Genomic DNA, 26,419 nt, shown 5'->3' on the forward strand with positions numbered 1-26,419 from the left:
ACACATCTGTGTGGACCGAGTTTCTTGAGACCATGTGGGTGAGTCACCCTCCAGCTCACATGCATGTGATGAAGCGTGTGCCTTGGAGTGGACTGTATGTTTGCATGCCAGTTAACTTGGCTGTGCCTTGCTGCCACCTGCCCATGTCCCAACCGATCAGCTAGATGTGGGTGTGTCATGGAAATGCCTACTGCCTGCAGTTCTGCCAGGGTGGGGGTAGTGGCTTTGTTGCATAGTGTTGAGGAAGTGTCCCCACATGCTTGTTCTGTGCATGTTTGTGCGCAGGGATCTACTGGCTGTACATTTGCACGTGAGATGCTGCTACCCCAGCTGAGGCTGGGCTGGGGCCAGCCCTCCCGCCCCTCTATCCGCTTAGCCTTTCTGGGCAGAAAGAGGAACCTAGAAGACAAAGACCCAGCAGCCAGGCCCGCCAGCTGGGGCTCGAATTACAGAGAGGGCGGGTCGGTGCCGCCCCCTCCTCGGCGAGCTAGGGCTGCTGGGCTGCACCGCGAAGAGAGCCTCCAGAAGCAGCCGGTGTAGGGGCGGGCGCTTTATTCGGGGCCAGGGGCGGGCAGCGGGGCCTGGCGCGCCCGAAGCAGCAGCGCGACGTTGGGCACCAGGCCCGCGGCCTGCAGCGTGAGAGCGTCATCGTGGTAGACTGTGGGCGGAAACGTGCTGAAGATTTCAAAGGTGGCGGCATCCACGGCCCTGGGGACCGGACAGGACTGAACGAATCAGGCCGGGTCGTGGGGCCAAAGCCTCCCTGCAGCCTCCAGCCCTGCCCCGCGCCCACCTGGCCTGTGCAAGCAGTGCACGTAAGTCGCCAACAGTGTCTTCGGGCCGCATCAGCAGCAGGAAGGCCTGCTCACCATTCTCAGACTTGATGCGCAGCATGGAGAGCCGGGGCGCTGGCGTCTCCGGCGACTCCTGGCTCCTGCGGGCTCAAAATCTGTCTATCCCCCATTGGTGGCCCAACCCCAAGGTCCTCCTCTCCACTCTGCCCTCACCTCTCACGCTCAGCAGCCAAGGCAGGTGTCTCCACCACAATCTCCTGGATCCGGGCAGGCAATGGGCAGCAGTTCTGGAAGGCACCAATGGAGTGGACACAGCCTAGGGCCCTGCCGGAGTCACACCCTCCCCCCCAACACTTAGAGGGTATTTCTCCCTCACCTGGGATGGATGAGACCAAAGAGCCAAAGCGGAGGTGGGGGGATGTTCTGTGTAAACGGGCCCAAGGAAGGAAAATGGAAGGGAACCTTTGGGAGGTGGCCCCATCATTCCCTTCCTTCATGCTAGTGGGGGAGACAGTAACCCACACAGACAGTGACCAGTTTGGATGCCTAACCCAGCATGGGTCAGGGAGGGCTCCCCTGGGGCAGTGACACCTGAGCTGTGACTGAAGGATGAGGAGTCCCTGGAAATGGAGTGGGGGAACAAGGATATTCCAGACAGCATGGGTCAGGGGGAAGGCTTCTGAGAAGACGTAATATATTTGGGAAAGTGTCAGCAGTTCATGTGGCTGAAGTTGGGAATCAGGTTGGACCAGAAGAAAAGGTTGGAGGTAGGAAGGGGACCAGCAAGGAATGTCCGGCCTTACCTAAGAACCGTTGGAAGTTTTCAAGAGGGAAGAGCCAAGATCCAATTTACATTTTTAAAAGAGCACAGAGCCTGCTGGGGGAGGATGGTTGGCAGGGCAGGGGTGGAGGTGGGAGGCCAGTGACAGGCCACTGCAGTTGTCTGGGAGTGGACACTCTGGAGCCCAGACTAGGACAGTGAGCGGTGGGAATGGAGAGAAGAGATGGATTCAGAAGTTCTGGGGATTGGACAGATCTGACAGGACTGGGCCATGTGTGGTGAAGGCAGAGTCCTGGGAACCCTGGGTTTGGTACCTTTCACAGGTGGAGATGGAGTAGGAGTAGCAGGATGGGGAGTGAGGAGGAGGCGATGGGTTCTATGAAGGCCAGGAAGGGGTATCCAAGATTGAAATGGGTATTTTGGTCTGGACCTCAAGAGGGTGGCCTGGACTTGGGCTCACCCCACACCTAGACTCCTCTGACTTTCCCCCTTTTATAGCCATGCCCCAACATTGGCCAGCTGCTCCCTGGGTCCTCCCTCACCAGCTCCATCATTTCCAAGAGACAGTGGAACAGCCCTGAGGGACTCACCTCTCCATCCAGGCTATCCTCAGGGGGCCCAAGCCTGAGCCTCCAGATAAGCCACTGCTCTGGTAAGCTGGGCTAGGGTTGATGGTAAAGCCCCCCAAGAAGGCTGGGGGAGCCATGGCCAGCCTCACCTGCAAGGCGTCCCAGATGGGGCCTCGGACGTCAATCACCTCGCCCTGTCGGATCACACACTTGGGGAGCCTATTCAGAAACTTCTCAGCAGTCATCCTGGAGCCTGCAGGGCATTGGGATCCTTGGCCTGGGGCAGGGACTGAGTGATGGTGGAGGCGGCCACCTGGAGCTTGTTCTGAACAGTGCCCCACCACCTGGCTCAGCCTCAGGGCTGAGCTCACCTGGATGTTCCATCTTGTCCGAGGGCTTTTGAATCCTCTGCCAGCCTACCACACGGCCCTCACCTGGGAACAGGTCCAGCCCATTCTCTGGGTAGACCTGGTTGCGCAGGTCACTCACCTGGCAAGAAGGAAGGGAAACAGCAGCAGGCACAGCTCTTCAGCCCTGGGCTCCATCCCACCCCTGCTTGCCCAAACTGAGGCCCCAGGAATAGGCCCATGGGATGGTTTGATGCAATCCCCATTTTACAGTTGAGGAAGCTGAGGCCCTGGCAGAGAGTGAGAGAGCTGCAGTACATTCTGTTCTCACCAACCTGGGCCCTGCTCTTCCTGCAAGCTCCTCTCATCATGCTGGCTGGAGCCACAGTACTGACATCCTTCTCATAGAGCCCCTCTAAGGAGCCGACCAGGAGGGAAGGGATGAGGTAGTTAGGAGAGGACAAAGCCCATCTTGGTGTGAATTGCCTCAAACGCCCCTGGTCATGACTCACGCTATTTTCCAAGCCCTGGTGGCACACACTCCCTCACATGCCCTCATTGTGGAACCAACGCACCAGCCTCTGGGGCACTGCCTCATGTGCTCCCATCACAGCACTCATCTCCCCACCCACCGCCCCCCCAGCAGGGGGCCGGCTCCATTTCACATCCTTTGGTCCCAACATTTGCCCCCCATGGCACTGCCTTTCACCCCAACCAAGCAGCTCCAGGAACCTCTGGAGGAAGTCAGGCCACTTTTGCATGGACCCTTCACCATTCCTGTGGGGCTGTCTAGGTGTCCAGAATGCTCAGGAGGAGGGGCAGTTGTCCCATGCAGCTGAAGGCTGTGCCTTCAGGATACCAGCAGGGGGCGCTGCCTGCTGCTCGGCGACACACCTCAGCTGCTGATGTAGCAACTGTGGCCACCACAGCCTCCCCACTCCCTTCTTGGCTGTTTCAGGCTCATCCTCCTTCTGGAGGTCATCAGACAGGGGCTCCATGAGGTGAGGCACTGGCCTCTAGTCTCAGACTAGATGATGCCTGAGGAAGCACCCCCACCTGCTCCAAAATCGCCACACAGGGAGTGGGTGGTTTGAGGATCAGCCCATCACCTTAAAGGGGACCCCATCAGGGTACAGCTGCTGGAGCTCTGCAGGAAAGAAGCCATCCAGTATGTCTCGGAGGCAGCGCTGCACGGGAAGAGGTAGGGTGAGACCTGGCTGGACCTGTCTGGTGCCCTCCACCTTGCTTTCCATCTAGATGGCAGGCCCTGGGCTTACTCTGTGGACTACATTCTGGAAATAGAGCCCCAGGACTTGGGGGCAGGAGGGGAGAGCTCTGCAAGTTGTACATGAGCCTGGGTGCCAGGGTGAGCTGCACCCCATCGTCTGTGGCTACTGGTGAGCAGAGGGAAGCGACCAGAGCAGCCTGAGGGTACACAGGGCTGTCTCCCCTCCCCGCCACTCCTACCTGTGTGGAGGGGTCACAGAAAGGCCGGAAGGGCCCATCGAACATCATGATGCCATTCCGGTAGAGCTTCAGTGGGATTGGCTCAAGGCCATGGTGCAGCACTCTGCCGGGCACTGGCGTCACCTGGGTTTCACTGTCTACCACCAGTAGATCCTTCAGGCTGGCCAGCAGCCTGTCAAAGTCCACCTCGGGGGGTACCAGTGAGTCCCCTGGCAAAGAGGATAGACACCCATGAGTCTCTCTTCATGGATGCTGTGTGCTCTAGAGCCCTGGTTTCTACAGCCCCTTCCCATGCTGGCTGGGGTTCTTAGCATCTCCTTAAGTGACCATCTGGGGAGGAAGGACAACACTAGATAATAATAATCACTGTCTTTTATTGAGCATTTACTTTGTGCTAGGGGTTTAGTATCTATTATCCCACTCTCTCTTCATACCAACACTATGCTGTAAGGGTTCTAATCACCCCTACTTTTCAGATTAGGAAACTAAAGGTTAAAGATAATGGCTAGCCTAGGGACACATGCAGTCAGTGGCAGGAACAGAATCAGATCCCAGGTCAGACGTGCCAGGTACCATGTTAGCAGCTGAAAAGCACAGCACAGAGTTCCCATCTGTCTGGGTTCAAATTCCAGCTCCTCCACTTCTACCCTCGTGACTTTGGTCAAGTCATTTAATGCTTTTGAACATTCTCTTTTAGAAGCAGATGATAATAGTACCAGGATGGCTGTGAGGGTGACCATTCCAAGATGACCATGGAAAGGTTTGGAACAAGCATTCCGTCCATGTTAGTTATTGTTACCAACTCTACTGTGCACAAATGGATGTCAGGCTAACCCAGAGGCCATGAGGCAGGGGTTATTTATCTCCATTTTACACATGAGCAAACAGGCCCAGAGATGAAAAATAACTTGCCCAGGCCACTTGGCAAGTTAGAAGAGGAGAATGCCTGGAGTCTGTTTTTCCCACCCATCTGCACCATCAGGAGAGGGAGGTTGGGGTAGGGACAGATGACTATTAGAGAGGATGTCAGGACAGCTGCTGGACAGAACAGATATGAGATAGAGACCTTGGGTTGTGCATCTATTTCTGGGTCACAGACTCCTTTGACAAGCTAACTGCTTTGGCCTCCACTTCTGAGAAATGTGTTGTATATACTAACTGTTCATAGGGGTGCAGATGGGGTGGTAGAGATAGTCAGGGCAGATGCCAGAGCAGAAAGGGTAGAGGGCAGGTGGGATGCTGGTGGGGGACAGTCCTTGGTGAGATCTGGCCCCCTAGTAAATCATCTGCTAGGGTGTAACCCTACAAAACACCCGTGACCTTCTGGGCCTTCTTGGAAGATGTTTTTCATCAGGACAGCCAGGCTGTGGCAGGATGTGGGTCAGGACTCTGGGGACCCAATTCCTTTCCCCATAGTGGTACAGTGGCTGTACCGGGGAAGTACAGATGTGGGTGGCCCTGTTTCCTGTTGCCTTTGAGGCTGCTGAAACGGTAGGCCCCATCTGGCCTTCTCCTCTCCCCTGCATTTCCTACCGCTGCAGGGGCTGCACATGCCCCCCACTTCTTTCTGGGTTCTCTTGGAGTCCCTGAGACTCCCAAGAAAAACTCACAGAACATCCTGGGCCTCCCTGGTATGAGTCAGAACAGTATCAAGACACTATCTTCCTTTAACAACTTACTACTTTCAGAACACCTTGGTAAACCTAAAACTAACAGAAAAGCTCATCTCATTCAATGCCTGCTCCCATCCCTATATTCTTACAGATGGTTAATCTAGGCCTCAAGGTCAGATGACCTGGCTCAAGCAGGCCACATGGAGCAGAGCCAAGAGGACCACTCAGACATGCTGACTGCTAATCCAGTTGCCTCCTGGGGCCTGAGCTTTCTCAGGGAGCTGATGGGTTGACAGGGAAAGGGCAGGTAGAAGCCTAGGGAAGGATGTCAAGAAGCAATGAAAGGGCTCTCAAAGAAAGCAGCTCAAAGGCTCTCAGCCAGGGCTAGGGGTGAAGAAATGAAAGCAAGGTGGGCCGGGCAGGTATCAGATGCAGCAGAGCAGAGGCAAGACAAGGGGCCAAGGAGAAGGAACCACAGCTCTGGTCAAATCAAGGCTAAGAGAATAAGGCAGGAAGAGCCTGGCATTGCCACCTCGCAGCTGGGAATGCCCAGAGAAGCCTGGACCCGTGCAGCAGGTCACATGGGAGGAGGCAGGTCAGAGGTCAAAGTGAGGCATTTCCTCTCTGAGCCACAGCTTTCCCTTCCAGGGATCTGGAGTCTTCATCCTACCCACAAGGTCCAGGTGTGAACTGACTGTAATGATGACTCAGTGTCTACTACCTGCCAGCACCTAGAGACAGGTGTTCCTACTCCCATTTTACATGTTACCATTTTGTAAGGTAACATGCCCCAGGTCACACAGCTTGAAGGGCCCAGTGACACAGCCTCTGTCCTCAGTGACCACGCAGGCTGCCTCTCAGGGTTAGCTCCTCAGACACTGCTCACTGGCGTTCCTTTCCAAGGAGGGGGGCAGTGCAGGGAGATCATCTCTGAGGCCTCATCCAAATTGTGAGAGCCCATGATTTTATTAAAAAGGGGAGTAGCGAGGCATGGAGATCAAGGCTGAGCTCTTTGGCCCAACTCCTAAGACCTCAAAGCCCCGGCACCCCAGCCTGCCCTCAACGTGCTCCCCACTCACTCTGGAGCCACACTGCCAGGGCTGCCACTTCCAAGGTGTGACCTTGGGCACGTGGGCCAATGGCTCTGGGCCTCAGCTTCCTCTTCTATAAAATGAGGACAATAACAGTCCCCACTTCACACGGTTGCTGTGAGGCTCAGAGGAAGTGCCTGGTACACAGTGGCTGTTGCTGTCACTAACACCCCACCCTCCTGTCGTCACGGGACTCAAGGCACTCCCTCACCATCTCCCTGGAAAGACCTTGCCAGGAACCCCTCCACCTGAGCCTGAGACCCCATCCCTCTTGGGTTCCTGGAGCCCTTGGGCTCACTCACTTGCAGTCATCACAGGCTGGTGTCATTCTCTGTTTGCTTATTTGTCTTTCCAACTGCACTGGGGACTCCTTGAATGCAGGCTGGAGCATCTGGCCCCAGGCCTGGCCCAGAGTGGGTGCTCAAGCCCTGGATCCATCCCTCTGTCCTGCCATCCACCAAGTCTGTCTGGAGCACCCAATGCACTCTCCTAGGGTGACTTTCCCTGAGAGTCGTGGCCATGCCTCTACCGAGCCCTGCCCTCCTGAGGCTCACACTTGAGGGAAAGAGACAGTGACAAACGGTGACAATCACATGTGATAAGTGCCACGGTGGGGCTGCAGGGCCCAGAGGAGGGCCAGACCCTGCCACTACCCACAGGTGAGTGGTGGGCCCACCCCAGGCTCCTCACCATCACAGGAGGACCACTTGCCACTGTGAAATCCCAAGATGGTGCCTGAGGCATCCCAGCACGCCCCTCTCAGCACCGCAGGCAAAGGCTGTTGAACAGGAAACAGATGCACTATTTCCACACACCTGCAAGCTGGGCCCTGCTCTGAGGACTTCACCTACATTTGCTCCGCTCTTTAGAGGAGCCGGCTGAGAGAAATTGGGCCTTGAGAGTCTGGTCACCCCCGGGGCCACAAGCAGCCTGTGACACAGGCAGGATTTGACCTCTCTGGCTCCTGCTCTTGAGCATCGTGTTGCCCATCCCCCTCATCCTGTGCATAGGATCAACCCAGCAGACTGGGACCCGCCAGGCCAGGGCGCCCAGGCACAGCCCGCCATCACTTGCATGTGCACACGCCCTGGCCTTTGGGCCGAACCCTGTGCTGGGCACTTTGGAGTATAGCGGGGGCCAAGCAACAGATGGACATGTGACTGTTCACCTACCACGTAGGAGCCCGTGAGAACACTCTACGTGCATGATGGCATTCAGTCCTCCCGGTGGCCTGGGGGTCAATCACACCATCTCCTCACTTCACAGATGAGGATGTGGACTCAGGTGAAGCAGTTTTCCCACACAGGGTCCGACCTGACTCAGGCCCCCCTCCTCAGCCAGAGCCTTTAAGGCTTTCACTCTAACACTGAGCCCCTAACCACATACCCAGGGCAGCTGCAGGGCGGCATAGTGCCTGACACTGAGCAGGCACTCCACCCACATTTGCTGAGCTGAGCTTCAAAGGAGGGGAGAAAAGGAGGCAAGGCACCTGGGGTACACAGCACAGGTCTGAGCTGGTGGGAGTGAGAGTGGGAGGAGCCCAGCTTGCCTGGGGTCTAGGCCAGGCCAATTCCAGGGGCTCAAGAGCAGCCCAGGGACAAGTGAAGCTGGCTGCAGCCACAGAAGAGTCAGCGTGGCTTCCAGAGCAAGAGCAGCAGGGGTGGGAAGAGGTTCCCACACAGATGCAGGAGCCTGGGGCTTGGGGGGAAGGGGAAGATGAGGAAGAGGGCAGGAACTTGGTAAGGGGTAGGTGGAGCTCAAAGGGTGCAAAGAGTCAGAGTTGGCTGGAGCTCTCAGCCCTGAGGCTAAATACCTGACCCAAAGGTGGTGTGACCAGAGCAGAACTGTCTTTCATGTCTCCGCATACCCTGAAGCACCTGGCAGGGCATCCTAACCAATGCTTAATATACCGGTGGGAAGGGTGGGAAGGGGTGGGAGGCCTGAAGCCAAGCCCTTGCAAAGCTTCCTCTCTGCTGGGCCCCTCTTCCCTAAGGCAAGAGTCCCAGGCTCTAGAGCACTTGAATCAGCCCCAGTTTGTCCAAAACAGATGCTCCAGCTCACCTATCCATGGACCTGCTGCCCCAGGGCCTATGGGGAGTGGTACTAAACTGAAGGAGAGTCAAAGAAACAAGCCAGAGCATCAGGGCCAGCCTGAGGCTGGCTTCGTGGACCCGAGGGCCCATGGGGCAGGAGCAGGTGGCACTTGGGGACAAGGCTGTGGGGAGAGGATGGGAAGGAGCCAGAAAAGGAGGGGGTCCCAGAAGGAAAAGCTACTAGAAATGAAAAGCATGTTGTTCATCTGGTAGAAGAGCTAAATCGAGGCCCCTCCATGTTGGATAATCAAAGAGCAAAAGAAGAGGACACACAGAGGGAGCTTGTGGCCTGGCGGCTTTCACAAGTGGCTTCAGAGCCATAGCACTCTGAGCATAAACAAACAACACAAAGCAGAGTGGGGGCTGCTCTCTTCTTTGAGGGGAGAATCCACAGAGTCAGGTCTGGAAACCATCTGTCTGGTCTGACCCCTTCCCCAAAGGAGCAGGGAGGCCCCCAGTGACCAGGAGGAAGGCTCCCTCCAACAAGCCAGCAAGGCCTGAGCCCTCACCACACAGGGGCTGGGGTAGGGCTGGGGGGGTGCAGTGTTGGCAGGCCTCTGGCCCTAGATCCCAGCAACCAACTTTCTTACAGCTTCTAGCAGTCACCTGCCAGAGTCTCACCTCTCACCCGGGCAGTGGTTCCCTGGAGAACTTCCCACAGCATTCAGCCCAGGGCTCAGCTCCCAGCATGACCCAGGTGCCAGGCTGCTCCCCAGCTTTGCCATGTCCCAAATGGGCTTAGTATCGTCCCCCACAGCCATGTGCCCCAAGGTCATCCCTGATTCCTCCCACACCCTCCCTAATATACAATCAACCACCAAGGCCACGGATTCCCCTCCTAAATTCTGCTCTGCCCCCTCTCACCAGCCCCACCCACATCATCCTTATGCTGGGCATCATCTCATCTTTTGCCCGGATGACTGTAACTGCCTCTCAGGGGGCTCTCAGCCTTAAGTCTTACCTCCTTCACTCAAAAGTCTTTAGACTCTTAAGTGCCTCAGTTTCCCTGCCTGGAAAATGGAATAATCCCTGGCCTATGTCAAGGCTATTTATGAAAACGCTTTGAAAGCAGCAAGTGTGGTACAAATGGGAAGTGATGTTTTTGGAACAAGAGTGAGGGGTTGTGCCCCAAGATTTAAGGGGTCTGGCCAAAGTGTAAGAAGTGGGACTCTCATGTTTTCAGTCTGGGTTTTTGCCAAGCAGGAAACTTACGAAACCAAGAGCATGCTGTCATCTTTCAAACAGTCTCCTCAGGAGCCATGCTCACGCTCCCATGAGACAGCCACTGCCTTCTGACAGCGGAAAACAATAAGAGTTCCCAGCTGTGAGGCTGACAACATGCAAGACCAGGCTGGGTGCTGTGTCCAAACCACTGACTCCTTGTAACCCCGTGGGGAAGAGTGCACCCCCATCTACTGACGAGGAACTGGAGGCTCAGAGAATGGAAGTCGAGTGCCCAAGCCACACCTGGAATAGGTGGTGGAGTGAGGTGAGGACCCAGGTGTGAACAACTCCAGAGCCTGGAAAAGTACTTTCTGGGCAACGACCTCTATTCTTTGAAGAGAATGGACCCAGCTTTCAGAAATGGCCAGTTCTAAGTCCCCAAATCTCCAGACTGCATCCTTCGGGATAATAGCAGTTGAGTTAAAAATAAAAAGTGGTGGAGTCCCATAGAAGCAGGTAGATTTCAACGGTTTGCTCTAAATGAACCTGGAGAGGAAGTCCAAAGAGCGGGCCGAGCCCTTGGACTGAGGGGCAGCTTCCAAAGCAGAGGGGCTGCTTTTAAAGGCCACAGCTTTTGGATGGGTGACATTTTGTAAACTATGGTGCCTGAGACAAATGAGGTCTTATTGCGTCTTCTATCTCTGGAGCCTTAGAAAGACGAGCACAAAGAGTCTAGATTAGGTGGTCCGTGATGGAGGCTGAAGCCCTTCCTTCCTGCCCCTGTGTCAGGGACACTGTGTAGGAGGTCTTGGGACACCTCGTGCTGGGAAGTAGGTGCACGAATGAGACGGCCTCTGGACAGCTGCGGGCCATCAGAAGCTGATGGAGAATTCCCTTCACAGGAGGGACCGGGGTAGACTCCCAACTCTACCTGGCTTCCAGAACTTCTTGGCTGTCATCCAGTCCCTCTCGCCATCCTCTGAGTCTGTCTTGTCCTCCGAGTCCTCCTGATCCATGGGCTCGCCCACCCACTGCAGGCCGTAGTCACCGAGAAACCGCTGGGGGAGAGAAGAGGGAGACGGGGGGCCCTGTCAGCTCAGCCTCTCCCTGGAGAAAAGGCACCATCAGCCCAGCCCCCAGCCTCGGACCTCAGCTCCCAGAGCCGACTGGATAGAGGAGACTGGCCAGGGGTCTTGACCACTTCCTGGCTGTGACCTGGGGAAGCCTCTTCACCACCTAGAGCCTCAGGCTCCTCCTTCTAAAATGGAGTTGACAGCACCTGCCCCATGAACTCATGAGGAGGACCACTAAGATAATCCACATCATGTACTTTGCACAGGGCATAAGGAGGAACTCCCTAAAGGCAGCCATTATGGAGGTGGGGAGCCATGAGGGTGTGGCTGGCAGTGACACACCGCTCTGCAGGTCTGAGAGGACATGTCCACCCACACGTGGCCTTTGCCATGGGGAAAATTCCCACTGCTGCTCCCTCATCTCCCTTCCTCTCCTCAACCCACTCCAGCCTGGCCTCCATCTCCGCAACTCACTGAACCTACAGCACAAGCAACCAGCCCAGTGCCCAACCCAGTGGGCACACTTCTGTCTTCACCTCTGGCAACATATGCTCTTCCTTTTCAGCTTCAAATTTCTACCCTTAGATGTCTAACAGGCCTCTCAGAATGAACTTGGCCCAAACAGTCATGACTCCCTGCCCCAACCTCCCAAACCTCTTCCCTCCCAGCCTTCTGGTCTCAGTCAGTGGCACCCCCTCCACCTGGGCCTCATCCATGACCCGTTCCTCCCCTACCCCGCCACAACCCACAAAGCCTGTGGCACCACCTCCAAAGCAGACTCCGTCTACTGCACTGCCTCTCCTCTCATTCAAGCCCAGTCATCTCCCTCCTGGAACTCAAGCTGTGCTTCTACCTGCCTTCCCCGCCCGCTCCTCTATCTGAAACCCTCCTGTGCTTTCCCATTCCTGAGCATTCTTCCCCCCAACCCCACCCCAACTGCCAACGCCCCAACCCCACCCCCGCGGCCTCTTCCTCTCCCTTTTGCACCCCACAACCCCACCACAAGCCAAGCCTGTGTGATGGGGGGGCTTTCATCTCTTCAGCCTGGATCCTCTTTCCCTGGGCCCCGCCTTGTCTTCTAGATCTCTTGCCCAATGTCACCCCGTAGAGTGGCCCAAATCCCAGCCAGGCTCTACTGTGTCACCCATTCAACTATTTCATTGTACTCCATCCATACTTGTGTATCTTCCTATGTACTTGTTTATGTGTCTGTCCCCTCCAGACTGTCAGCCCCATAAGGACAGTGACCCCATCTAACTCCCAGTGCCAAGAGACACTCTGTATGAGTCTGTTAAATTAATGAAGCAATAAATATGTGAATGCTGTGCACGTGGGAGCTGCGATGCCCTTGCCCTGAGGCTCTGGGGGGGCAGCCCTCACCGACTATGGCAGCTGCTCAGAGAAGCCCCACGGGCTGCCAGCAGTCCCAGCAGGCCACTCAGGGAGCAGCTGTTTACCCACAGCCCAAGGTATGAACACATCTGGGTGGGAGGGGCCCTCAGCTGCAGCTGCGGCTTGGGGGTTTGCTTCTGTGGTCTTAAATTAGGTTGGAAGAGGGAGAGGTTAGACCCCAGAAAGAACTTCTGGAGGGGCCAGTGAGAGAGTGGGGGGCACTGAGGAAGCGTGCGTGCCCAGGACCCTCCCTTAAGCCTAGGGTCCCTCCAGTTCAAGCCTTGCTGAGTGAATGGGGGCAAAAAAGGTGGCACTGGGTGAGTGAGGTGCCACATTCAAAGGCAGGGGATGGCAGTGACCAATGTAGTAAACACATATGTCCAGGCACCAGGCTAGGTCCTGGGCGTGCAGCAATGAACAGGAGAAAAGTGGTCCCTCCCATCCTCATGGAGTCCACAGTCCCCTGGAGAAGAGAGATGCGGCACTAAGAAAGCTCAGGACTGAGAAATTGCCCTGTCAGAGGTTGAGGAAGAGCCCCCACCTCAACTTGAGACTGAGGATGAGTGAAAACTGACCAGGGGAAGGTGGAAAAAAATATTTCAGGCAGAGGGAACAGCATGGACCAAGGTCCTGAGGTGGGAAAGAGCTCAATGTGGTCAAAGAACGAGAGGCAGGTCCCCGTGGCTGGAAGGGAGAGTGGTTCAGGACCAGACTGAGGAAGAAGGCAGAGGCTAGCCCAAGCCCAGAAGCGGGTGTGCCTAGAACGGACACCTCCCTGGCTCTTTAAAGTCCCAGTAGTCCTGAGTAAGGAAACAGTGCAGGGCACCCGCATGGGATGTGCAGTGAGGAGGCCCCAGAGAGGTGGGCTCTGACCCAGCCCCTGGGGGCAGGCAGCCCTGGGCCGCCACCTCCCTCACCTCCATCTCCGTGACCTGCCGCTGCAGCTGTGCGCACCTCGTCTCCAGCTCCTCCTGCCGCTGCAGGGTCCCCTGGCCTTCAGGGAAAGATGGGGAGGGGTTCCACTGCCCCAGGACGGAGGCTGCCAGGCCACCTCTGGCCTCGACCAGAGCTCTGGCCTGAGGGTCATCTGGGGAAGCTGATCCTTGAGAACTTGAGGGGTCCCCCGAGAACGGTCTCTTGGCCCCTCCCCCTGCCCTTGGGAGGGGACGCCCTGACTGACTCTCAGGAGGCCACCCCCTCACCCCACCCCCAAAGCAAGGTTCCTGGGGCTGCATTTCTCTCACGCTTTCAGTGGCAGGCCCTGTGCCCAGTGCTGGGCTAGAGCTGCACTCAGGGGACTCCGCCCCACACAGAAGGGCATGGTCCTGGGTGTGTCACTGCTCCTCTGGGCTCCGCAGTCCAGACCCCACCACAGGACTCAGGTTGATGCTCTTGGAACCCTGATGCCTAGGGGTCGCTGGCCCCAGGGAGGTGAAATAGGAGGGCCTCTTACCCTGGTGCTCCTGAAGGGTCTCCACCAATTCCTCCAGGGCCCGTATCTTCCGATCCTGCAGCAACAAGGTGGGAGAGGAGCAGGCCTGATGGTTCCCAGAGCCCAACGGAGCCCCTTCCAGACAGGACAAGCCAGGATTTTTGCCTGTGGGGGCACTGGGGAGACTGCAGCCCCTGCCCCACTTTGGTGCAGCCACCGCTCCTGTACTTCAGGTGATCCCTGTGATTCCACTGAGGTGAGGGAAGGGTGAGGGGCACCCCCAAGTGCCCAGCACTCAGCAGCCACCACTGCCGCCCAGTCCAAGGTCTATGGGCCTTGCTCAGCTGTGAAGATCCTGAGCCTCTCTGCTCAGGTCACAGGGTTCCAGATCGGTCCCAGGCAAGGATTGGCCCTCAGGCTGGGCAGTGTGGTGGGAGAGACGGTTCTAGAACCCATCCACCCTGGCCGATTGCAATAGTAGCCTCATTGGCCTTCCCAGCCCAGGCCCTTCCCCCCCTCAGACAAGCCCCTGGCCCTCTCCCCACTGGGGTCCTACCTTGGACAGCATCTCGTCGGTCTGGGTCTTCATCTGCCGCTCCAGATTCTGCACCTTCCTGGTCATGGTGGCCATCAGCTCCGAGTCGTGGAACACAGGGACTGCCAACCAGACAAAGCCTTAGAGCCCAGGCCTGGAGCTGAGGCTGAGGTATGGGGAGCGGGGAGGTCCCGGGGAGGGGGATCGATCCCCAAGAGCCAAAATAAGACTGATAACAACATTTCCAACTAGACCATGGGGACTGTCCTAAAACTTTTCATAATAAATCGGCTTTTCTGAGGAAAGGAACTACTCAGGAAATTGAGGCACAGAGATTCAGTAACGTGTCCCAGGTGTATGAGCACGTGGTACAACACATGGGTCATGTCACAGGTGACAGCACGTGAGGATCTCCCTGAGGCTGAGTGCAGAGAGAGGGGAAAACAGGCCGGGGGAATGTCACACGGAAAAGCTGAGCTAGCAGGGAGCCGAGGGGGCCAGGCCTGGGAGGCAGGAGGACATCTGGGAGGCAGAGTCATGGAGGCCAAGAGCCCGGGGATGTTCTGAGAAGAGGGAACAGGGAACACTGTGGAATGTTTCCATGCAGGGAAGTGACAGGACAGACAAGTCCTTATTTGTGGCCTTGGTGGGAACAGATGGCTGGCTGGTTGTGGGCTGAGGAGTGACAGCAGGGAGAAGCGGAGAGGCTCGTGGATGACAGCTCTCTACCGGGAAGAGCCGGTTGCTGCTGAAGTGTCCCCAGCTGGGGTGATGGAGATGCTGGCTTTGCGACTGAATGGCTTTGGGGCCAGGCTCCTCCTGTCTCCTTTTCCACCTCAACCCCCTCCCTACCTGTGGGGGGGGGGTTTGGTGGAGGATTGCCTCATCGAATTCTCACCTCAACATGCTGACCTAGGTGTTCCCATCCCCACTTCACACAGGAAGAGATGGAGACAGAGACAGGAAGCTGCTTACCCAAGACAGCACAGCTAGTGGAAAATTCTAACCCCATCCCCAGCTCCTCCAGTCTCCCAGCGCTCCACACAACTCACCCTGCCCGCCCACGTCTCCCCTTCGCCCAGGCCTGCTCAGTCCTGCCTCCTCTGGGAAGCCACCCCAGTGAGCCCCATCCCACTTTGGGCACCTCCATAATTGCAGCGTTGCCATAGCCCTTTGGGGGCAGTGTGGGCCAGGCCAGGGGGGCTGCCTAGGGGACTCTGGGCCTGGCCCAGGGCCCTGCGGAAGCAGGAAGTGGATGGCTGGAGGCTGAACTGCACCCTCAGGCCCTTCATTCCTCTCAGACCCTGAATCCTGGACCCACTGGCATCATACTTGATGGTGACTCCAGTCGGGTTAAGGGTGCCAGCCACAGCCTGGCCTGGGGCTTGGCCAGACCTCCTGAGCAAAGGGTGGGGCCCAAGTGTCAAACCAGGCTCTGGACAGGTCTGGGGTGCAGCCACATGGCCAGTCAGCCAGGAGTATGAGTGCTGCCTCAGATTTAGTAGGCGAGAGCAGGTGCCATGCCTCCCAGGGACCCCCTTTCCCCGGGGCCCTCTCCAGGGACCCAGATCCCTTTGGGCCTCTGCTCTCACCTTGCCTACTCACAGGGGCACCTATGCCACCATAGCAGGAAGGGACAGAGGTCCTTTCTTCCGAGCCATGTGCGTCATTCAGCATGTCCACCTCATCTTCTGCAGACAGGGATGCCCAGGTCACTGCTCTGGGGCTGAGGCCCAGAGGAAATGGGCCTTGGGCCTTGGCCAAGATGAAGCAGCCTGTACTCTGTCCCCCAAGCATGTGAGGATAGAAAACTTGAGATGCTGGGGAGCAAGAATCCAGCCAGAACAGGCCGCTTCTTGGAGTTCTCCTAGTCCAGCTCCTGGGGGGAGCTGAGTGGCCAATGCCAGAACCACAGTGGAGGCAAGAGTGGGGTTGGGATGCAAAGGTCTGAGCCTGCAGGAGGCAGGGCAGCAAAGTGAGGACAGGGCTTCAGGGAGCAAAGGCTGTAGTGGGCTGGAGATGGCTGTCAGGGGAAGGCGGGCTGGGGTCTGGCCCCCTCATGGCCAACCCCATAGTGCATGGAGGGGTTCAAATATAGTGATGACATCTCCGCTAAGGATGTGAGGTCTTCTAATCTGGGAGCTGCAGGTAACACTGGAGTTGGCCAGCTACTTTGGCTGACAGGGGAGTTCATCATGCCCTTTCTCTCCATCCGCCCAAGTGCAAGGACCCTCGGCAGGTGGGAGGTGAGGGGGACATGGGGCAGAGCCCACACTTACCACTTCCGTAGATTTTTATCCCTCGCCTCCTGGGAATGGGGCAGGAAGGAGAAGGAAGACAGACAAGTTAGGACCCCCTGGGTTGCCATCCGGGGGAGGCTCTGGCACCACGTCCTCAGCCAAGCCTGAAGAAGATGGGGCGAGGCCTCTACTTCCTGAGGACATCTGCCCCAAATTCCATCCCAACCGGGGGTGAGCCAAGGTGCAGGCCTCAGGGCGTCCGACTCATCCCAGTGGAGGAGGACAGGGAACGAGCTGAAGGGCAGTGTTGGGCAGAAGATGACAAGAGTCTCCAGGCACAGCAGCGTGGCCCCAGCTCTGCCCTGACACGGCTGCAGGGCCCCAGGCCTGTCACCTAACCTCTGGGTCCCCTCGGCCATGAAGTGAACGACTCAGAGTGGGGCTGAGAAGAGCAACATAAAAAACGCTTTGAAAAGATGACAGTGGTAGATGAAGAGGGTTCCTTTCCTGAGAGCCCAGCACATGGCCAGGCACAGAACAGGTGCGTCATCAGCGTTTGCAGAACTAATCCAGGAAACGAATAAACGGATGGATGCTGAGCCCCCACAGCCCACACCTCACTGGAGGGCACAGCCCAGTGTGAGCTTAGATGCAAGGAGAGCCTCCCAGAAGAAGTACGAGAAAGATAAGGATTTCATGGAAAGATACATAACTTTTTACTGTTTTCCCCAAGATGCTAGGAGCCCATCTCCTAGTCCATGGGAGGGGCCAGGATGAGGGAGGGGCCTGGACACAAAGACCCTGCGAGGCCAGCTCCTTACCCAGGAGTCCCAGGCTCCGACTGCAGAGGCACTCTCCGGGGCTTGCCAAGGGAGGCCAAAGGTGAGCTCATGGTTCTGCTTACAGATTCTAGCTGTCAGGAACTCCCTGGGAAGAAAGAAGGAAGTCAGCCCTTGAGGACAGTCCCTCAGGACCAGGGAATGGCCTGAAACTTCCTCTTCCCTCGTTACTTTTCCCAGGAGGGAGCACCATCCAGGGAGCAGCACTGCTCACTTCTTCCCACTGCCCATGTAGAAGCTTCTAGAGGCAGCCTGGCCTCGGGATCCCTGTGTCTGATGTACACCTGCACCGCTGGATATCCAGCTCTCTGCTCTGATCCTGGAGGCCTCTGGCCTAGCAGTGCTTGGGAAAGGGCGATGGGGTGCAGAGATGGGCCAGAAGACTGGACTTCCCCAAACTTAGAGCCCGGGCACAAGACCACTCAGGAGGCCTGGACCTTTTGTCCATCTATCAAGGAGCTGGTCAACACAAAGCTCAGGTGTTCCCTCCCCTCCTTCCAGAACCCAAGTGCTACCTCCAACATCTCAGAGCCAGAGAGGGGCAAACCAAAGGCAGGATTCCACTAAGACACAGTCTGCATGGCAGGGAGATCAAGAACACAGGCTCTGGATACGCTGTGCCATCCACCAGCGTAACCTGTGCCCCAGTTCCTTTAGTTTAAAGTGGAGATGGTTATAGAACCAGCCAGTTGGGGTTAACACACATAAAGCATCTACTGTGCTGCACTCAAAGAAGTACTTAAAAATACGAATCGTGGTTGTTGTTACTGGCACGTAGAGGGCACTCAGAAATGTTGGTTTCCCTTCCATCCCTCTTCTTTCTGGAAAGATGAATGAACACCAGGGATGGAATTAAAGTCCCCTACTCTATTCAGTGAATTGAGTAGCTAATATCTAGATGTTAGCTAATATTATGTGGCTAATATCTAGAAATTCTAGAATCAAATGACCTCCATCAGGACCCAAATCAAGTCTTTTGCTCCACTTTGGAAATGTGTGGCACTGGCCTCCAACCTGCCCCTGAATCTACTCAGTTAAGGGCAGCCTCCTCGGTCTTCACTCTGGAGTTTGGGACTCATGCCCCGCCCCCTTCTCAGCGGTGCCCTCCAAGGACCAAGCTAGTTTCCTCACCTCCATCATCCAGCCTCCCAGATCTGCTCCCAGTTTGCTCAGCTTCTGCCCAATTGTCCAAGCATCCTCAAGGTTTGTGTGGCCAAATGTGACAGGCCTTGTGGGGTCCCTTCACTAGTCTCCACAGCTGCCAGAGGGATCTTCTTAAACACAAAGCTGGCATGTCACTTCCCTGCTAAAAACTCCCAATGGCTCCTTCTCATTCACGGAAAAAAATTCAAAATTCCTTAACATGGATGATCTGGTCCCTGCCTGTGTCTCTGGACCTCACCCTCCATCACCCACAGCCCCCAACACTGCCCTACACTTAAGCCACTCTGAACTGTCAGCCTTGAAATGCACCAGGCCTTTGCACACATATCTCCCCAGGCCTGAACCCCCCTCACTGGAATGCTCTCTCCACTCTGACTCACACCTTTCCCTTGGCTGGCTAACTCCTTTTCTCTTTTCAGTTTGATTTTATTTGTTCTTTAGTTATATTTTAACTTTTTACTTTAAAATTATTATAGATTCATGGGAAATTAGGACAACAGTAGAGGGGTCTTATGTACCCTTCACCCAGTTTCCCCCAATAGTCACATTTTACATAGCAATATCAAAATCAGGAAATTGACACTGTATAATTTGTTTGTCATTTATTCTATGAAATTTCATCCCCTGTATAGATTCTGTGTGACCACAACTGCAATCAAGATAAGTACAAAACTATTCCATCACCACAAAGATCTCCCTCATGCTACTCCTTTATAGTCACATCCATCTTGCTCCCCACCACCATCCCTAACCCCTGGCAACCACTACTGTCTTCCATCTCTATGATTTTCTTACTTCAAGAATATTATATAAATGGAATCAAATAGCAAGTGATTTTTAAAAAAAACAGCTTTATCAAAATATAATTCACATACTTAACTCTTTTAAAGTATACTGTTCACTGGTCCTTAGTGTATTCAGACTTATGAAACCATCAGCACAATCAATTTTGAAACATTTTTATCACACTAAAAAGCCCCAGGCACTGTGCCTTTTGTGGCTGAAACTGCCCTGTGTGAACTCCCACCAGACCTGATTATCCCTCCCTTCTCCAAATTCTTATAACCATAATCACCTCTCAAAAAGAAACTGGTCAAAAAGACAGACATTAACAAGCATTGGTGAGGATGAGGGGACACTGGAAACTTTGTTGGAATGTAAAATGGTGCAGCTGCTGTGGAACAGTCTGGCAGTTCCTCTAAAGATTAAACAGCTACGGCCCAGCAATTCCACTCCTAGGTATATACCCAAGAGAAGTGAAAACTTAAATCCACACAAAAATTTGTATATCTGTTCATAGCAGCATTATTCATAACAGCCAAAAAGTGGAAACAACCCAAATATTCATCAACCAATGAATGAATAAACACATGTAGTATATCCTTACAACAGAATCTTGGCAACAAAAAAAGAAATGAAATACATGCTACAATGTGAATGGACCTTGAGAACATTATGCTAAGGGGAAGAAATCAGTCACAAAAGACCACCAATTGTTATGATTCCATTTATATGAAATGTCCAGAATGGGTAAATCTATAGAGACAAAGTAGATTAGTGGTTGCCTAGGGTTGGAGGGGTTAGGAGGAGATGGGGGGTGGGGGTTGTGGACAGCTAAAGGATACAGGGTTACCTTTTGAACTGACGAAAATGTTCTAAAATTGATTGTGGTGATGCCTGCAGAAACTCTATGAATATACTAAAAACAACTAAAATTTACATTGTAAAGGTGTGAAATATGTAGTATGTGACTTACATCTCAATAAAGCTATCATACGAAAAAAAAGGACCTGGTCTCCAAAGCAAACCTAAAATCTTCCCTCAAAAAAAGCTCCGCCCACTTCCCCCTTCTTGATGGGAGCCCATCATCCAAACACAGTTTTCCCTCCTTTCCCTCTTACTTCCATCAGTTAAACTCTGCACGTCTCACACACATAGCTCCTGCTTTCCATGGCCACTGTTGGCCATCCTAGCAGGGCTCTCACTGCCCTTCTTTGTGGCTGTCACAACGGCCCAAAACTGATTTACTTCCCTGCTTCTCACTCCAGGCCAATCCAATACACTATCTCCAGACCAGTTTTCCCATGGATTATAGAAGACCCCTAAGAACGACTGTGTTTTCCCATCAGCCCAGTGACTCCTGAGAGCGGGGTTGTCTCCCCTTCCCTCAGACTGGAGACCCTGAGGACAAAGCCACGTCCACTCCCTTCACTTTGGGGGCTTCCGAGATGGGCTGTGCCTCCCGCCTCAGGCAGGCGCCAAAAGGTTGGCCTGTCTGCCCCTTCAGACTCAGGCTTTGAGGGGAAAGCTCTGTCGTACTCCGCTACATCTTTGGGACCCAAATTCATCCCCCCACAGGCCCCACTGCTCTCCAGCACCGACACGAACCAGCTGGCTGCACGCCTTCACTCTCTAAATCTGCTGGAAGCGCTCAAGGCGCGAATCCCACCACCATCCAGCCCGGCCCTGAGAGCCGCGTCACTGCTCCCGCCTCCACACACAGCCATGGTAGGCAGGGGCCTGAATCCGCTCCCAGGACGCGGGGGGGCCTGTAGGAGAGCCGGGCTACGGGGCTGACGAGCCCTCGGGGCTTTCGCGGCTAAAGCCCTAGCCTGCGTGAGGGCTTCTAAGAGCAGAAACGTCTGGGGCTGAGACTCACCGCGCAGGGCCGCCGAGCTGCCTGCAGCGCCGCCATCTTGTTGTCACGCGGTTTCCCAGGCGACCAGGGCCCATGCGCTTCTCATTGGCTAATTCGAGAGGGCCCCTGAGCAACCAGCAAGCAGTGGAGGCGGGTACAGCCGCCTGTGCTCAAATTCTATTGGCCCAGGGAGTCTAAACACTTCGCGGGATACCAAAAATCCCAGAATCCACCGCTCTGAGCGGACTCCAGGTGTGGGGAAAGCGGAGAACCTGTCGTACCACTGGGAGGCAGAGAAAGCGGAGAGCGTGGGGGTAGTTAGATTCATGAAGCTGCTGGAAGTCTCTGGACCTGAATGTATAATCGCGACAATGCCCCTGTTTTACTAAATTGATTTTGGGAGAAATTGCATTTATCCCTCTGAGCTTCTTCCCATCTTATCAATTCAGTACTTTGAATGAGTTCTTTTGAGCATGAATTGAAATGATGTAGGTACTTTAATAAATTTTTTTTTGTTTTTTATTAGAAAGTGTAGCGGATTTATATTGTTAGTTTCAGCTGTACAGCAAAGCGATTCAGTTACACATACTTTTTTTGTTGTTGTTCAGAATCTTTTCCAGTGTTTCTTAAATTTGAATTTCTCTGCTAAATTCTTGACCAGCTGGCGCTGGCACCCAGCAGGACCCTGAGGGTGGTGGGGCACCCAACCCCTGCCTCTTGTTTATGGTTAAAGCTGAAGACACTCAGGCCTCCCTGAGTCACAAAAGAGCATGCTCAAGCAGTTGATGATTAGGCTGTTATTTTACAGATACTGTAACTACTACCATGTAGGCAGCTTTTGGCAAGAAAGAGCTCTCTGCAGAAGGCCCCTTGGTCTTCTGACTAACCTTAAAATAGGCACCCCCCACCATGCCTTTCTTTTGATCACACAATACCTTGCCTAACCTGTTAGTTCTTACCTAGATCAGAGAAGTAGAAATGGAGAATAAGTAATCAACAGATGACCAGCTCACTTCCTCAGCTTCCCCTTCGGTAATCTCACAAATTCTGTGAACAAGATATCATCTAAAGAAAATTCACAGAGAATTGACAGTCATTCATACAACAGGGGATGGCCACTCCAACCACACTTTGTCTGGAGGGGTGGTGCCGTCTCTGACCCCTGTCTCAATGATTACTTCCCTTATTCCCTTTAAAACTTCCATGGATGAGCAGAATCTTCAAAGATGGTCCTTGGGGACACAAGCCCATCATCTCGCTGAATTGTCACATTCTGATTAAAAGCAATTTTCCTTTCTATCAACATTGCCTCTTTTGCTTATTGATTCAAAGAGCAGCAAGCAGCTGGCCCACGTTGATAACAGCGCTCTGAAGGGACGCTCAAATTCTATTTCCTCTGTTTAATAAGTCTTCAAATGAGACTCGCCCTGCCTTTGGATAAGACGTTTCCCCTTCTGAGCCTCACCTGAAAAAGTTAGGTGTTGGATTAGAGCAACTAGAGGTAGTTAAGAGCATGCACTTTGGCCTCAAGAGTTCTGGCTCCTGACTTGTGTGTCTTTGGGCAAGTTATTCACCTTAATTTCTCCTCCTGTAAAATGGGGATAATACCCATGCCGCTAGGTTGCTATGAGAATTAAATGCAATAATGCATACAGAGTACCTATCACAATACCCATACAGAGTAAGTTTTCAAAACGTTTCCTGCTTTTAACTACCATTTGCATTGTCTCACAACCTTCCGGCTGTGGTGGGCTGGGACTCTGACTTCTGGCAACCAATTCCTTATGCCTTGGCTGAACCACCAAAGCCCTTTCTCTGCGGGTCTCAGACTGCATTTTTTACTATTTTCCTTTTGCCTTTAATCTACTGCATTTAGGGGAGAGCAGACTCCTTAAAGTATTCTTTACACACCAATTGGAGACTGAAGGAAGCTACCAATTAATGAGTATCTTCCAAGTGCCAGATGCCAACGTTATAAGCTTTACAGAAGAGAAAACTGAAGCTCAGAGAAGTAAAGTGACTTGCTCAAGGCTATTGGGCAGAAAGTAGTAGAAGTGAATTCAAACCAGAACTGTTTGCCTCCAGAATCTGTGCTCTTTCTAGAAGCTCCCACTTGAGTAAAACAGGCAGGCAAAGATAAAGCAAAGGCGCAGGTGTTATAGGCCCACGGCCAAGGGAAGGGTTCAGGTGGAAAGTGTGACTGGAAGTTGCAGGTAGGGGAGCTCTCTTGCCACTGAGCTGCTCCCAGAAAGTTCTCTGAGGCTTGAGATATATAAGATGACAAAGTCTGAGGTCACGCTGGGGCCAAGTGGTTTTGGGGGGTTGGAGACATAGTCAGGGGATTAGCAACCTTATACTGTCAGCTTGCACACGTTCCTTCTGTTCTTGAAGGTAAAGCAAGGCCCAACAGCGTGGGAGGCGGAGGCTCTGGCCTCATGGGCCCTGCTGTGTTCTGCCCACTGCCTCCCACCTCAGCAAGACTGGGACATGAATCAGCATTTACCCAAGCATTAGGACTTACAACATACGTCCCTCCTACCCACAGCTGGAAGCCTGGCCTGAGATTCTGCAAGGAGGCAGGCTCAGCAAATAGCTAGTTCCTGTGAGGGAGGTGGGAGCCCTCTAACCCAGCAGGCAGTTCATTATTTTTTTAGTAACACTTATTGGGAGAAGTCAGAGCCTTATTACAAAAGTATACATTGTCATCATAGAAATCTGGAAAATAATAATAGCCATCATTTATTGAGAATGTATTAGGAGCCAGCATGACTTGACAAGTCTATGGGGCTGGGCTCTGACACTTCCTAGCTGGCTGTTTCTGTTCCAACTATTCCACTGAGGCTCGGTTTCCGTATCTGGAAAATAGAGATACAAATAGAACCCACCTGGTAGAGTTATTGTGCAAATTGAATTTCTCATAACATTGTTGTATTACTGTTTTTAAAAGGTATTTTCCTAAAAAAAAGTTATGAAAGTGACACAAGAGCCTAAGCTAACCTAATAGTTATTTTTCTTACATATTTTTCTATCTCCCATCTTAGATGGTTCTGGAAATCTTTCCAAGATCTCCAGGCTCACGTAGGATATGAGTGTTGGAAGGACATTGAAGAAGAGTCTGTCCAGCTTCCAAGCTCGCCCAGGATTCCCTCCAGACTTCTGGGGGGTGGGAGCCACTTGGCTTCTTCTTGATTCCATCCTGGGGTGGATGTTCACTGCCTGACAATGCTGGGAAGGCCCTGAAGTGGGAGGAGGGAGGTCCTGAACAACAGAAGGGAGGCTCTTTCTGTGCCTGTTTTCCCACTTGTGGGATGAGGACGTAGACCCCAGCCCTGGAGTAAGAGGGTTCTGGAGCTCTGCATTCTTGAGAATGGACAGAGTCCGCTTTGCTTATAGGTCATTTCCTGAAGGACCTTTATCAGTCATGACTCTTTGAGACAAAAGACTTTATCAGGTCTTAGCAGCTCAGGAGGGAGAGGTAAATAATGGAGAAAGAGGTCACCAAGTCCAGGCATTCCTTCAGAGTAAAAACCTGCTATCTCTCCCACCTCCCTCCTCTCCACCCACGTCACAGGTGCTTTGGGTCAAGCCGTCTCCATGTCCTGTAGACACTGAGGATCTTCATATTCTGTGTCTTGCCCTTCACCCTTCTCAGTGTCCCAGAAACTCTCATGCTCTCTCTTATGTTCAGGCCTCTCCTTCCAATGGGAACATCCTCCTTTAGCCTTTTCCCCTGGGAAAATCCCCCTCAATCCCTCAAGAACTAGTTCAAATATCCTCTCTTCCATGAATATCCCCACTCCCAAGTGGAATTACCCTCTACATTCTAACAGCCCTGCTGCCAGTATAGTATTCCTTTTTCAGTTTTTGTGACTTTTTCAGTATGTGGTTCCCTCTGGGACTATGAACTCCTCAAGGGAAGGGATCCTCACTCATTCAACTTACCTGACACACAGTAGGTATCAATAAACTGTCTGAAATGAGTGGATTGACAGATGGGCAAATGATGAAAACTTCCCTTGGGGTGCTCTGTGGTGCTCTTGGATCACAACCCTCTCTCAGTGCAGATGAAAGCTGCAGGGCAGATCATCCTGTAGTACGTGCTGCAACCCCCTATCTCTCCTCCCACCCCTGAGGTGCTGCATCCCGTCACTGAGCTCAAGCACATACTGAGCACTTGCCCACTGTGGGGCTGTGCTTGGCCCTGGGAACAGTCATTAAAGAACACTGTGAAACCAGGATGGGGAGTGGACTGGGGGTTTTACACACCCAGGCCCCTCTTGTTCTGCAGGTCTCAACGCAAACCTTTCCTTCAAGGGGTCTTCCCTCAACACTAACCTACAATATGTCCTCCTCCCATTTCTCTTTTCTTACGCGACCCTTTTGACTTCCTCATAGCATTTATTGAAATCTTAAATTATCATTATTTTGTATGTTTTCCCCCATTCAAATGTCAGCTCCTTAAGAGGAGGAACTATGCTCATTTTGTCACTTCTGTCTCCCCAGTGTGTGCAGTAACTGACACACAGCGGACACTTAATCTATTATGCTATCATGTTTTCTTGTTATCTATCTCCCACTTCACTAATTAGCCCTTCATTTGTGTCTAATCTGATGTTAAACCTATCCACTGAGTTCTCAATTTCTAGTATTGTATTTTTAAGTTCTAGAATTTCCATTTGGTTCTTTTCTATAATTTCCAGACTACACATTGTTATTTAAAAGTTTGATTGATAATTCCATTATCCAGCTCTTCTGTGTAACTGTTTCTATCACCTGTTGCTTCTCTTGTTGTTGTTTTTTTTTGGGTTTTTTGTTTGTTTGTTTGTTTTGATCAGGTTGTCTTCCATTTCTGTGAGAGTTGGGCTATTGTTTCCTGTTCACTCTTACTCCCCAAGTATAAACTTTCATGGTCCCCACCCAAAGCCTATGGAGGGGGGCAGTTTATCAAGGTTCCCCTTCTTAGCAGGTCTTAAGTTACAGTTTTTCTCCCCAGTTCCATACATTTGTAGAAAGCTGTGCTCAGTTTCTAAGCTGTCTTTTCTGAAAGTGGCAAATACTTTTAGGGGAAAAGCAGCCCCAAAGGAAGGGCTCATCTCTCTCTTCCCCTTAATTCTTTTCTTCCTTGGTAACCTCTCAGTACTTAGTCTGCTATTGCCCCATAATAAGCATTTCCTGACTGAATGAATA

The 26,419-nt window shown here is 53.3% G+C and overlaps 1 protein-coding gene across 5 annotated transcripts; it reads right to left on the bottom strand.

Annotated features, from left to right (window-relative positions):
* Positions 1-535: 535 nt before the first annotated feature.
* Positions 536-21,326, bottom strand: UBXN11 (UBX domain protein 11). Of its 5 annotated transcripts, XR_004325437.1 has the most exons (16): positions 21,254-21,326; positions 17,413-17,518; positions 16,631-16,659; positions 15,944-16,042; positions 14,373-14,473; positions 13,838-13,892; positions 13,302-13,378; positions 10,851-10,977; positions 3,959-4,167; positions 3,601-3,678; positions 2,516-2,633; positions 2,294-2,397; positions 1,171-1,217; positions 1,008-1,081; positions 794-934; positions 569-708 (listed from the first exon to the last, which is right to left on the bottom strand). XR_004325437.1 is itself a non-coding variant. In XM_014563315.2 (15 exons), exons 2-15 carry the CDS (start codon positions 17,481-17,483, stop codon positions 552-554), a joined length of 1,440 nt encoding a protein of 479 aa, XP_014418801.1. In that variant the 5' UTR covers positions 17,484-17,518; positions 21,254-21,326; the 3' UTR covers positions 536-551. The 5 variants fall into 5 exon arrangements, 4 of the variants coding, with proteins under 4 accessions (XP_014418801.1, XP_014418804.1, XP_032351458.1 ...); XM_014563315.2 differs by lacking the exon at positions 1,171-1,217 and having other exon boundaries at positions 536-708; XM_014563318.2 differs by lacking the exons at positions 1,171-1,217; positions 15,944-16,042 and having other exon boundaries at positions 536-708.
* Between the last annotated feature and the right edge of the window lie 5,093 nt (positions 21,327-26,419).

This window comes from Camelus ferus, chromosome 13 (assembly GCF_009834535.1).
Source record: "Camelus ferus isolate YT-003-E chromosome 13, BCGSAC_Cfer_1.0, whole genome shotgun sequence".
In the NCBI taxonomy this organism is placed as follows: Eukaryota; Metazoa; Chordata; class Mammalia; order Artiodactyla; family Camelidae; genus Camelus; species Camelus ferus.

Excerpts from the sequence above, each read along its gene's own strand:
- UBXN11 (XM_014563315.2), bottom strand. The coding sequence starts at position 17,483 with ATGAGCTCACCTTTGGCCTCCCTTGGCAAGCCCCGGAGAGTGCCTCTG. Across the intron at positions 10,978-13,301 it reads GGCAGGTCACGGAGATGGAG|CGGTTTCTCGGTGACTACGG; the intron begins GTGAGGGAGGTG and ends TCTCTCCCCCAG. Across the intron at positions 3,679-3,958 it reads TCTGTGACCCCTCCACACAG|CGCTGCCTCCGAGACATACT; the intron begins GTAGGAGTGGCG and ends CTTCCCGTGCAG.